At 53.9% G+C, this 12,941-nt stretch overlaps 1 protein-coding gene across 3 annotated transcripts in view; it reads right to left on the minus strand.

Annotated features, from left to right (window-relative positions):
- Window positions 1-12,941, minus strand: part of Kirrel3 (kirre like nephrin family adhesion molecule 3) — a 583,940-nt gene that overhangs the window by 91,801 nt on the left and 479,198 nt on the right. For all 3 annotated transcript variants that reach the window (XM_004641408.3, XM_004641406.2, XM_004641407.2), the window contains 2 exons: window positions 8,739-8,888; window positions 3,532-3,681 (listed from right to left, as the gene is read on the minus strand). In XM_004641408.3, coding sequence (XP_004641465.1) covers window positions 3,532-3,681; window positions 8,739-8,888 — 300 coding nt within the window. The remainder of the gene's footprint in view (window positions 1-3,531; window positions 3,682-8,738; window positions 8,889-12,941) is intronic.

Below are 12,941 nucleotides of genomic sequence, written 5' to 3' on the forward strand. Positions count from 1 at the left end.
GCTTTGCTAAGCTTGTTCTAAGTAGGTGCTTTAGACCACTGAGCCATCTCACCAGCCCCTGTCTAAGCCATTTTAATTGTTACCTTCTACGCCTCAGGCCCCACACATCGTGGTACCAGTGGGAGATGGCCCATTTTCCTGAAATAGTTGATGCAGCATGCTGGCCTGGTCTCCTGACCGGAAGAATGGCTCTTTGGGAGCTGGACAGTTCTTAGACATTTTTAAAAATTCAAAATAAATCATCACCTCTTATTTTCTAGGCAAGGAAACTGAGACTTGGAGAGGAGGGCGACGGGGCCAGGGTCACCCAGCTGGAGAGTGGTGGGATCGAGACCCTCCCTCTAAGTCTGCAGCTTTCTACGTGCTACCAATGCTCCGGACTTGTTCTGAGGGTGGAAAAATGCCAGGCAACCTGGCAGCGCGGAGTTGACCGAGGTTCCCTGTCTTCCTGCTCAGCTTCCCCGGCCGGGCCCCTTCCCTGTCTTCCTCTTGTTCTCTAGCTCGTTCTCTCTGCCCCCCTGGGTAGCAAATGTTCAGCACAAAGTTGCTTCTTGCCTGATTGCATCTGAGAGCTGGAAACACAATGCTAATTAATGTATCTGTGACTCTAGGCTTGGCTACCGGGTTGGTCCTCGTACTCTCCCCGGAGCCGGGCAGAGTCTGCAAACCAGCCCTCTGACTTCTCCAAGCACGCTGCCGGCAGATGCATATTTTAACAATGCACATCTGTTGGCTATATAATCTCTCGTATTTGCCCTCCTCACTTGGTGCTTTGATGGAAGACCCCCGGGGGCTTCCCTCTGCTCCAGCCAGTGTATTTGCTTTGCAATTTTGCTGGAATACTGTCTGATTGTGCACTCACATCCGCTGCAGGTTCTAATCAGGCTCTTACTTTATTTAATTAAAAATCTATCTCAGGCAAATACAGACTAAATTAGGAAGCTCTCTCATTCCTGGTAGTGGGGAAGGCAGCCCCCCTTGGGGAACTGGCTGGGACATTTTCCCCAGCTGAGATGTCACAGCAAAGCAGATGGGGTTTTGGTTGGGAAAAGAGGCAGCTGGACCAGGGTACACAAACACCTCTGTCCCCCATGTGGAACAGCTGTTCTGTGTGCCAGCATCACAGGGCTGGGGGTCCCTTCCAGTGGTCTGCACAGCTTCCACTCGCAAGGCCTTTCTCTAGGGCAGAAGGTGGGGCCCTGCGCCTGGAGAAATTCAGCCAGGTAGAGCCCTGCAGAACGAGGGAAGGGCCCACAGGATGGGTGGGATGCTGAGATGTGGGAACAGGAGCATTCGCCCCAAGCAGTGAGGCAGAGCTGCTGGCAGATTCCAGAGAGCGGCAGCTCTTTTTTCTTTTTTTGCCCGGGGTTTAGTTTGCTCAGGATGAGTGGTGCTTTTGGAAAAACCATGACAGGCTGATAGACAAGACCCCTGCTCAGCCTCCCTTGCTGGCTCTCAGGAAGTCTACCAAGGGGACCTTTAGGCCCTCTATAATCAGCCTTCCTTTAGTGGAGCTCCACATGTGCAGGAATGCCTCTCTCAAACAAAGCCTGCTCCATGCCCAGAAGGCAGTGCCAGGCCAGACCGGTGCAGAGCCAGATGTGACCCAAGACAAAACCAAGTCTGTTCAGGTGGCTCTGCGGCCCTGCTCTGAGAGGCCTGGTGCTTAACCAGCAGAACAGATGTCATTTTGCTAGCATTTGGGACCAGGAGGTGACAAAGAGCATTGGTCTGGAGTTGGAGAATGTGGAGTTGATTTTAAATGTTAATTAAACAGTGTGACCTCCTCCAAGTGTCTCTGCCTCTCTGAGTCTCCCTGTTTCCTTATCTGTAAAACATATGGAAGAACTTGGACTGCTCACGTGCTGGACATTGTGGTTTACTGTGATAGAGAAGTAAAAGGCAGTGGCCATGCTTGGCTGGCGAGGCTCCTGCACCTGCAGGAGGAGACGAGTCCTGGGTCCCCTGAATGGGCTCAGGGTGGCCAGAGCTTCCTAAGCTGTGCTCTTTCTAGGGCTCTTGGTTCTCGCTAGAAGGTGAGGCAGCAGGCTGAACTGTCTGAAGGTGGAGACCCTGCACTTCTTCTCAGCAAATCTGTCCTGGCATTTGTACATCCCCAAATCAGAAAACAAAACAAAACAAACCAACTGAACCTAAGTCCTGCTTCCTCCTCCTTGAACCCTACCCCAGATTGTAGACTTGTTCCCAATTTAGCCATTCTCCCCAGAGGAAAGAGAATGGCTCACTGCCCTTTAGCATTCCTGGCTGCTCCTCCAGAGGTTGCCCAGCCTGTAGACCCGCAGGATGACTTATTTTTCCACCCTTTTCTTCGAAAGCCACAGGAGACTCCAGGGCTAGAGGGGGTTGGGAAGGTTGGCACTGCTCCCCTTCTCTGTCTCAAGATACCCAGCTCTGAGCTGGTAAATGGTCCTGAGGGGCCCATCTGTTGTCCTGCGTGAAAGGGCCTGCCCTGGTGTTTGGCCATGTAGATTTGAAGAGGACCTGACATGCTCTTAAATATTTCATTTCTGAGCAGCCGTGAGCCTTATCTGCAGGCCACGAGGCAGCGTCCCAGCTGCCAATCTGTCGTCAAGCCTCTGCGGCAGCTGCCAAGAGGAGGCCGGCAGCCGGGCTTCCCTCTTCTGGCGGCCCCAGCTCTGCCCATATGTGCCTGGCAGAGGCTCTTCTATGAGAAGTCCCGGCCTGGGAACCCTGAGCCAGACCGTTGCTTCTCAGAGCCTCAATTTCTCAGCTGGGGTAGCAGCCTCTGGTTCCCAGAATAGCTTAGGAATAACTGAGGTGGTGCGTGCAAGAGAGCTTTGACAGTTGCTGTGAACCACGGTGCAAATGGAGCTATTATTACTCATGTGCCAGGCTTCGCCCTGCAGCCCCGAGTCTCCAGAACATCTGGCCAGAGGAGGGAGATGACCGGGACTGAACTTCCCATCACAGATAAGCAGCTTGTGGGGCCACTGGGCATGCCCATTCCTCAGGCAAGTCTGCTGAATGAAGGAAAGGGGACACTGAGCAAAAGACTTCGGGAGAAAAAAGTATGATTTGGAACCAGGCCTGACATACATTTTCCTGCAACTCATCCTTGAACCAGGATTTTCAGGAGAAGAGGTCAGGAGGGGTCACTGGTAGTCTCTCAGGGGCACCAGCATCAGCTTGGGGGTGCTCTTTCAGGGGACAGGGCAAGGAGATTTGCTTGCACCCTGGGGGGAATAAGCCCAGAAGGATGTGTAGACCGTGCCAACCTCCTTTTAGCCCCACTGCCTAGGTCCTGGTCACACAAGTAGAGCACTCAGGAATCCTCCGCAGCTCCCTAAGGCACAGTTACCCACACAGGGATTTCCAGGGCCAGGAGTCATCTCCTGTCCTCTGTGGGTGGGGAGAGGGGCAACAGTGGCTGGTGGCCTGTGAGCTACCACTTTGCAGCAGCCCCTCCCACAGCCGGGCTGGATGACGACTCCAGGGCTGAGGCCTTGGTGCTTCCCAGAGCATCCTTGCCTCCCGCATGACGGCTCTTACCTAGCACGGTGAGACGCGCAGGGCGGGACCGGATGGCGGCCTGGATGGCCTGGCACTCGTAGACAGCATCGTCCTGCAGCTCTGCCCGCAGGATCTTCAGGTGGTGCTCCCCTGACAGGTGGTTCCCCACCACCAGGTACTGCGGGTAACCTGCAGGAGACAGCAGGTATGTGAGTGAGGCCCAAGAGCCCTCCCGCGCTAATCGACTTTTTTAGCTTAACTCCAGGGGGCTATTTGGAGATGCCACAAACACCACAGACAGAATGGCTCTGAAAGGCTGTCCTTTTGCAAAAAGAAATGTACACCTGATAAACAGGGACACTGGCAGAGGCTTTTCTATCTGATCCTGCCACCTGCCTAGGAAAGATCTTTTCACAGGAGGGACAGATTGTGGGTCTGACACCTGGCCCATACCGAGAGGACTGCAGGTGGCCCTGTGATGACTGATACCTGAGAGACTGGAGCTGCATAACAAGGCAGCCTCTGCTGGTTGCTTTCTGCTGCCCCTTCTTCCACACCCCTCCATCAGCCTCAAGCCCCTGTTTTTTCCTGTAGCTCAAAATGCCATGTAAGCCTCAACTCTCCTGTTCTTTCTTTGAGCTTCACACTTTGTGGATGGCTCCTGCGTTCCCGCACTTTAGTACACTTATATGCCTTTATCTCTGGTAATCTACCAATTGCCAGTTTGCTTCGTGGGTTAAAATGATTGGAACTGCAAAGGGAAAAGAGAAAAATGTAAATATCCCCCCCCCATGGAGGAACATTTGGACAAACAGGACAGCAGTGGGAGCCCCCAGCAGGTGACTGCTCAGGGTGCTGATCTTAGCGTAGGGGGTGCACAAGCCACGGCTTCACAGGGTGTGTGTGTGTGTGTGTGTGTGTGTGTGTGTGTGGTTATTGCTGGCTAGAAGTTTAGGAAGACCATTAGAAAGGAAGGGCAGGAGACACAAATGCTAATTGTGGTCAGATACAGTTCGCTGGGTTATTGTTCTGGAAAGCGCTCAGTGCTGTGGTCTACTAAGGAGACATGCATCATTCGGATAGGGAGACCAATGGCGGTGGGGAGGGAGAGAGGCCAGCCTGGAGGTTTGCAGAGAAAAGACAGAATAAGAGAGAGAAGGAAGGAAGAGATATTTGGAAAAGAATCAACAGTGACTTGGGGGGAAAAGTTTTGTTCCAGGACAGACAGGAAGTAGAAATGAATGCCCTGGTGAATCTCTGGGCACTTAGAACTTTAAATGGCCCTTTTTGAGCCTGTCTTCTTCTCCTTCTTCTCCTTCTCCTCCTTCTCCTTCTTCTGCTCCTGCTCCTGCTCCTGCTCCTCCTCCTCCTTTTTTTTTTTTTTTTTCAGAACCAGGGATTGAATTTAGGTCCTTGTGGATTGCCAGGGAAGCACTTATTGCACTGAGCCATCTCCCCAGCCCTCTAAATGGCCCTTTTCTAGTTACTCCTACTACCCAGCCTCGAGCTCCAGGGCCTGATTAAGCACTTATGAGATACTTGGGACACTTAGGAATTTGGGGCCCCCTCTACCACTGGCAATGAATAATAGATAAATAAAAGTTGGAAGATGCTAAATCATTAATCAGCTTTTCCACTGCTGTGCAGGGTTGAATATAAATACCAACTTGAGTCGTAACTGCCTAGGTGGGGCCGTTGCTCCCCTGCCTGCGTGTTGGGCCCTAAGCCTTCTTAGTTTGTCCTGGAAGCATTCATTTCTCACCTCCCTCTCACCAGAGCTCTGGGGCGCCCCATCCCTTGCACCAAGGATTTGCAAGTGGGCATCTGCACCCACACTTCCTCCCATCCTGGTCTCCTCCCATCAGAGTCCACTCCACTTTCACCATCCTTTGGCAGCTCAGACAGCTGCTCTTTCTGCAGGACCCTTAGCAGAGCAGTGGGGATTTTCAGAACACCCCATGGGAGGAGAGGGTTGGACGCATCAGGTCTCTACAAGAGGAGCTGAGGATGGGGTGTGGGGGGAGATGCTCTCTTCAAATATTTCCAAGTCCCGTGATGCCTGAGGGTCAGGTGGCTCCCAAGGACAGCACTAGCACCTGGCAGCATTAGCAGCAGGAAGCAGCTTCAGATGTCCCTAATTATTTCAGGTGTCCAAACAAAGATCTGGGTAGGTTGCCAGGGAGAGTGGAGAAATCCTCATTACTGGCTATATTCAAACAGAGGTTGGATGATCACCTCTCTGCTGCAAAAATGATTTTTACCCTGGGTAGAAGATTGGGCTAGGTGCACTCTGAGGTCCTTTTGCCTCCCTTAACCTAGGGGGGCAGGGTACTCCGGGGCTAGCTATTCCAGGGGCCACCGATGCCTATTTCTGGCCTGTGAAGAAGGGTACTTTGAGCCCTGGTACAGCTCCCAGAATGCTCTGGGGATGTTTCCCATACAGCTGATCCCTTCATGGCTACCACTGTCCCCTCACGCCACCAAAAGGCTTGTTCTCCACAGCTGTGCAGGCCTGGCCAGGAATGCTCCAAGGGCACTGGCTGCCACCCGTGTGCCCTGAGTATGTTCCCATCCTTCCTGCCACCCTCCTGCCCTGTGGTGCGGGGGCGGGAGCCCAGGTAGGTGACCCTGGCTCTCCTTGCACCGGGTTCCGTGCGCTCCTCCACCAGCTTCCGCTGCCCTCCCTGTCAGTACAGCTGGCTAGTGCTCCCGCCCTGCAGCCCAGCCTGAATCCCGGGTCCTGTGATTATTCCCTCATCTCCTGCAGGCATCTTGGCTGGAGCTGGTGTTTTTGTTGTCTTGCGAGCTATCAGCAGCAGGATTTCGCTCTCATGAGCTGCTGAAAACATCAGTGATGGGTTTGTTTGTATTTGCCTAATTAGGCAGCGAGCTGTGATGCTATCCCTAGGACTGGCAGCATCTTTGGAAAACAGACTCCGAAGCCTCGATTCCGGGACTTTCTAGCTCCCCCACAGCATCGTTAATCTCTGTCTACTCCCAAAGGAGGCCAAATTATCCGGAGTGTGAGTTCTACAGTCAAACTGCCTGGGTCCAACGCAGCTTATCACTTCCTTACTCTGTGGTCCGGCTCTTGTTATTTTAGCTTCTTGTGCCTCAGTTTCCTTGTTGGTGAACTGGCGGTAGTGCTAGTAGCTCATAGGTGATAGCTGGGTGGCACAACCTGTACAAAGGGTCCTGCACAGTCAGTCGTCTATAGACGTCAGCTCAATAAAGGCAGGGGCTCTGTTTCTGTAAGGGAGACCCAGTGGGGCACAAGGACCATTTGGGACTGGCAAGAGGGGCTCCATGCACTGGAATTGGTTACCTAGTTGAGTCAGTTTTTTTCTTGACTGTGACTTTGTTTACCTGTCAAAGAAAGGGAAAATCCTTTTCTTCCTGTAGACAACTGCAGATTTATGAGATAATATTTGAAAAGCATTTGAGCTTCTTAGAAGAAAAGCGCTCCATCTGTACGAGGGAGCACACTTATAAATCATTTTCTCTGACTGTTTCGTCTTGGTGACTAGAGGAACACTTGCTGTTCCTAGCGAGGACATCACTCCTAGTAGACCCAGTGGGGTGACACAGTTGAAATGGAAAAGATGGAGCTGCGGCACGGGAGGTCTTGCGACCGTGGGCCTCAGTTTCCCCACAGGAAGAGTCCTGCAAACTCTCGCCGAGTTGCTCTGAGCAGTTGTGCTCCCTCCCTTCTCGGCCAAGCGAGCAGCATTTCCTGAGTGTCTAAGTGTGCATCGTTATTGTCCAGATGGCATCTGGGGGACAAGTGACCAAGTACAGAGCCACCGTTTGCCAGGAGCTCGAGCTCAGGAGCTGTGCGGGGAGAGGGGCTCCCTTTTCTCCCGTAACCGGAGTCTAGCTGGAGAGGAAGCAGACCCCGGCCCATCAGAACCCTGTGGCTTTTTGTTTGTTTGATTTTTAAGTATGGAGCAGGTTCCAATCCTAGATCCCAGAAGCCGCTTAGGAGCAATTATCCAGGCCGTGATGAGCACTCTGAACTGTCTCTGGTGGCATGGCAGCTCCTGACCAGAGGCTGAGAACCGCTAACCAGGAAGGGGACAGCCTCCCTAAGTAGCCTCCCTAACTAGCCCCCCTAACTAGCCTCCCTAACTAACCTCCCTAACTAACCTCCTTAACTAGCAACAGGGCCCGGCCAAGTATACAGCCACCCAAGGCAGGAGCAAGTCTCCTTTGGAAAGGTCGTGCTGTTCTCCTCATTTCTCTAGAGCAAGGAAGTTCAGAGCCTCTGAGGTTGGCGGGTTCCCATAGCACTTAAGCTTTATGGCCGCACAGTATATTTTGGAGATATTATTGTGTATTTTATCCATGCTCAGCTGGGCTACAGTATTCAAACCCTGTGACTGCTATTGACCATGGCTATAATGTTTCAATATACATTTTTGGCAAGACATAACTCACATTTTAAAATATTAATTTCCCAACCATCATGTTCCTGAGTGCACTTCGATTTTTATTTTTCTGCAGCTGTGCACCAGGAGTGAGGCAAAGCTACTTCTCTACTGAATACATATTTTTCACTCATCCTCCTCCCCTGGCCATTCCCAGCTCACCAGGGGAGGACACCAAACCTTAGCAGCCTTGTGCCTATTGGCCCGAGGGTGGAGGAGTTATGACTGGCAGGCAAGAGGGTTCTTTCCCTTTTCCTCCTGGGGAAGGAAGGAGGGATCGGAAAGTGGTTTGCACAGTTGTACAGGGTGGTCATGCACAGTAGGTAATACCTGACACCAACCAGGGCATCTATGTCTTCACTGTGGATACCTCCTGAATCTTATTTTCCCCCCATGACAAGATGACCCTTATGGTCTGCCGGATCTCTTCATGAATTATGAGTTTGCTTGGCTCCCTTATTGGTTGAGAACCTGGATCAGGCCTTGAAGAATGAGGGCTGCATTATGGGCCAAGAAGCAAAGCGAGGAGCCAGACTTGAAGCGAGTCGTGTCTGGCTCTGGAATAGATACTCCAGGGTGACCCTGGGCTGTGTTTTGGATTCACCACTGGAATGCAGGGTTTCCTTGTGGTCTGCCACTTGTCACCAGAGGGCCTTCAGCTCTGGAATTCTAGATCTAGCTGGTGTCTGCCTGGAGCGGCCAGGCGAGCTGGAGGCTTGATCTCCAAACATGGGGGCAGAAGGTGGGTTTTCTCTAGGGAGATAGCTGGGTGGATAAGCCGGGCCTGCCTCCCTAGAGGGGTGGTGTGCAGGTACTCACTTGAGAGGTCTCTGCCCACACCCAGGGCCAAGCCGTCTTTGATCCACAGAACGAAGCCATCGTATTCAGGGATGGCACACAGCAGCGTCACCGGCTGTCCGGACACCACCACCTGGTCCTGGGGCTGCTGGCTGAAGGAGTAGACTTGGCCTAGGAAGGAGACAAGCACAGCAGTGAGTTCCGTGCTAGGAGCAGCCCTCAGAGGCCCCTCTCAGCCTCCGGAGGCAGAGCTGAGGCTGGCCCAGGTGGCCAGGCCTCCCCATCCTGCCCCACTCTGCCACTTCTGCTGGAGACTTTCACCCTCAGCTTCATCCTCCATCAGGGCTGGTTCCTAAGCGCAGCCTGTGTGCTCAGCAGTCCCTGGGGACCAACCACACCCAATCCCCAAAGGCCACCCAGCCACCCTGGGGATGCGCTCCTGCCTTTTCCTTGGGTGGTGTAAGTCAAATATGGGTATGCGGGGCCTCAGTGTGGTTTTAGCAGCTGCAGGCTGGGCCTAGAGCAGACCCTGGAACATGGAGGGTGGTGGCGTGCTGGAGGGAGCTGCTGGCTGGGTTGTGCTGTGCCTTCCGGCCTCCTCCTTCCTACAGGGGGCTCTACTCAGCTCCCCTGGGGGTCGCCTGTGGGGCCCTTGACTGCTTTCTGCCCCCGACCCCAGACAGCCATTGGTTCATGTTTTATTAAAGCAGCTCCCTCATGGTGTGAACACGAGGCCAGGCTCTGAGCGAGGGTTTTCGAATATTAGCTCATTAATAGTTTCATACTCATAGCAACCTAAAAATAGCAAGCACTGTTTTTGTTCTCATTTTGGGGATGAGGCACAAGGAGGTGAGAAAAAGTAACAGGATCCGTGCTGGTGAGTGACTTGGCTCTCTGGGGTGCTGTGCCCAGCTACGGGTGTGACAGTATGGCAGCAAGAGCACAGTGAGTGACGTCAACCCTGCCCTACAGGGGCCGGGAAACAGGGCTCAGGGCTGGGCGGTTCACCCAGGGGCTCGCTCCTTGCAGCTGAGGTGGGGAGCCCACACCTTCCTGGTCCTGAGCATCAAGTTCTCAGCCCCCGGGAGGTGTGCATGCAAATCCCGAGGCCTGGTGGCTCCAGGGGCTAAGAAGGGTGGTGATGGGGTTCACGCTCCCTGAGACGCCGCTGGATAAGAGGGCACCGACATTCACCAGGTGCCCAGCGTGAAGAGGGGTCAGGCTTTGCACAATCCTTCTGTGGTCCATTCTACATACTTCAGGGAAGAAATAGACCCATTTTGTAAGAGTGAAGCCCAGCTCTGAGAGCACAGCACCCTCCACCACACTCACTCTGAGTGCTGAGCCCGCCCTGCCCTGTAGATACAGACGCAGGGATCTGGAGCCCGGGGGCCTGGGGAGCCTGGGGGGCCTGGGGAGCCTGGGGGGGGCCCTGGGGAGTTCGGGGGGGGGGCCTGGGGAGCCTGGGGGGCCTGGGGAGCCTGGGGCGCCTGGGGGACCGATGCTGCCTGTGCTCTCCTCTCTGCTGGAACCACCGAGGTCCTGGACACCAGCAGCTGCTCACGTGGGATCCACACACAGGGCTGCGCACCCAGCAGGGCGTGCCTCAGGAAGGGAGCTGGGGCATCGGCAGAGGCTGTGGCGGGCCCCCCCAGAGTGGGGTCCACTCCATGTGGAGCCCGGGCTGCAGGCAGGTGGCTGGGTTCAGAGCCTGGTGGGGCCTGGCTGCGTCTTCTGAGGAGGCTCATTAAAAATCAAATTGGCCTTGAATTGTGGGAGTAACACTTTTTATTCAGATTTGAGCTTTACAAATTAGATTTCATAGGACATTTTAATCAGCTTTGTGTGGTGGATTTTCTCTCTCTCTCTCTCTCTCTCTCTGTCCCTGTCTCTTCAAGTTTTCTGTTGTAATTAGACTGTTTCTGGCACCAAAACAAGAGCGAAAGGAGGAAAGAGATGAGAGACAAGGAAGCGGGGGAGGGGGCAGGTGAGAAAGGGAGCTGGAGAGGAAGAAAGGCGGGCAGGAGGAAGAGGAGGAAGAGAGAAAGGGCGGGAAGTGGGGAGGAAGGAGAGGAGAGGTGAGAGGATCCCTCCCCCAGCTCTAATGATGACTCTACAGCGCAATCTTTTATCTCAAAATCTTTCTGGGAAGGACCGTGTCAAAGCAGCTGCGGCAGCCTCCAAAGACTGTACTATCAGAGAGAATTATCAGGTTGTCAGCTGGGCAGTGCAGGGGCCCTAATGAGAAGGCCGGAAGCAGGCAGCGCGTGAGCCCTCCCCGCCGTCCCCTCTTAGGGCTGGGAGATCGCCCACTCGCCTTCTTGCCTCCACCTGGGAATTGGGGTGTGGGGCGGTCACCACAGAAAGCGGGCTTTGGAGGACACCACAGGGCCGGGAGGAGGGCCCCATGGGTGTGGCCTCCACATCATGACCACAGAGGTGGGCTTTGAGTGGCCACAGAGCCCTGTCGGAGGGTGACAGAAGCAGGAGTGGGGGCAGACACGGATTCCAGGAATGACACGCGGGGCCGGAAGGAGCGGGGCAGAGCAGGGGACCGGAGACGGCTTGGGGTGCAGGAGTGTCTCCAGTGGACAGAGCCCACAGTGACACCCTAAGACGTCAGTGCTCAGCTCTGTCTGCTGGACTTCCTACGGAAAGAGTGTTTGAGGGGAGGAGTAGGGTCGAGTACTCAGGGTTATCTCCACCCGTGGAGCTCAATTAGTATGATTTTTTTTTTTTTTTTTTTTCAGAACCGGGCATTGAACTCAGGCCCTCGCTCTTGCCAGGGAAGCGCTTATTCCACTGAGCCATCTCCTCGGCCCCTAGTATGATTTTTTGAGGGAGGTAGTATTACAATCGACAATTTTCCTTTTCTTTTCGATTTTGGTTTTTGTGTGCTATGATTAAGCCACCAATGTTCTTTTTTCTTTTTCTTTTTCTTTTTTTTTTTTTTTAACCAGATGTGCTTTTTCAGATTGATGTATTTTCTTTTTCTCTTTGCCGGGCTGGGGCTGAAACCAGCTCTGGGGCATGCTAGGCAAGCCCTTGGCTGCTGCAGGCAACGCCCAGCTACCGAGCACATGGAGTGGGCTACAGCTGGGCGCTCTGGGAGGAGCGGGCAGAGGGGAGCACCCTGCCACCTTCACCCAGGGCCGCATCTCGGGCCGTTCCTGCCAACGGTTCTTGGGAGCACGTTTTGAAGCCTCCCGATGTGGGTCATAGCAGAGGAGGTCTCCTACCCCTTCCCTTGCTCCCTGCCTCCTCCTAGCTGTTTTCTTTCTTACTCCGAAGATGTGAAACTTGAACGAGCACTTGGAGGTCACCTTGAGGACATCACTCCCAAACAGCGTTTGCTTAGTTTGTGCACACTGACTGTGACCTCCAGGAGGAGGTCTGTAAGAAGCAGGGGGGGGGTCATTCTGGAGCACAAGGCACACCCCTCAGGGCCAGGACTGGTCCAGCACAGACAGGGGCTTCGCCTTCTCTCGGCATCTCCCACAGACCCACTTCTCCACTCCTCCTGCCGCAGCCCAAGCCCACAGCCTCATGCCTGGGTTCTTCCAACAGACTCAGCAGCTCCTGTTGCCACGCCCTGGGCATGCTCATGCCACCCCGGTGTTTTCTTGTGGAATCTGCACTTCCCTAGTGGCCCCTGTAGTGGTTGATACATTGTGTCAACTTGGCTGGATGTGCACGGGGCTCTGGGGCACAATTGGTTCTGCCCCCAAGTGACTCAGCACGAAGAGACCACATAAAGGGGCTGAGGAAGGAGCCGATGTTCCACTTTCAGTCTTTCCATTTGGCTTGGACTTCATCGCCTGGCTTGCAACGCAGACTTCCGTTGCAAACTCTTCAGCGTCCATCGCAGACTCTTTAGCTGATGAATAGAGACTTGCATGGAGCACAGCAGTGAGCTTCAGACCGTGGGACTGAATTCTTCAGTCTGGGCTTCCTCATCTGACTGTGGCTGGCTGTCCTAAGCCGATCTTGTAATTCCTTATACACTGTTTATCTTGTGTTAATAGCTGTTCCTTATGTTATATCTGTTCCTCTAAGTGAAACCCTGACCAGTACAGCCTCCTTCCCAGGGGTAGACCCTCTACGGCTCCCCACTGCCTGTGGGTCAGCACTCCACATCTGGTCTTGGGTCACGCGCTTCGCCACAGCCTGACTCCTCCCTGAGGGCTGCGCAGCACACAGCTGGCTGTCTGCTAGTGTCACTGT

This window comes from Octodon degus, unplaced genomic scaffold (genome assembly GCF_000260255.1).
Source record: "Octodon degus isolate 3935 unplaced genomic scaffold, OctDeg1.0 scaffold00136, whole genome shotgun sequence".
In the NCBI taxonomy this organism is placed as follows: Eukaryota; Metazoa; Chordata; class Mammalia; order Rodentia; family Octodontidae; genus Octodon; species Octodon degus.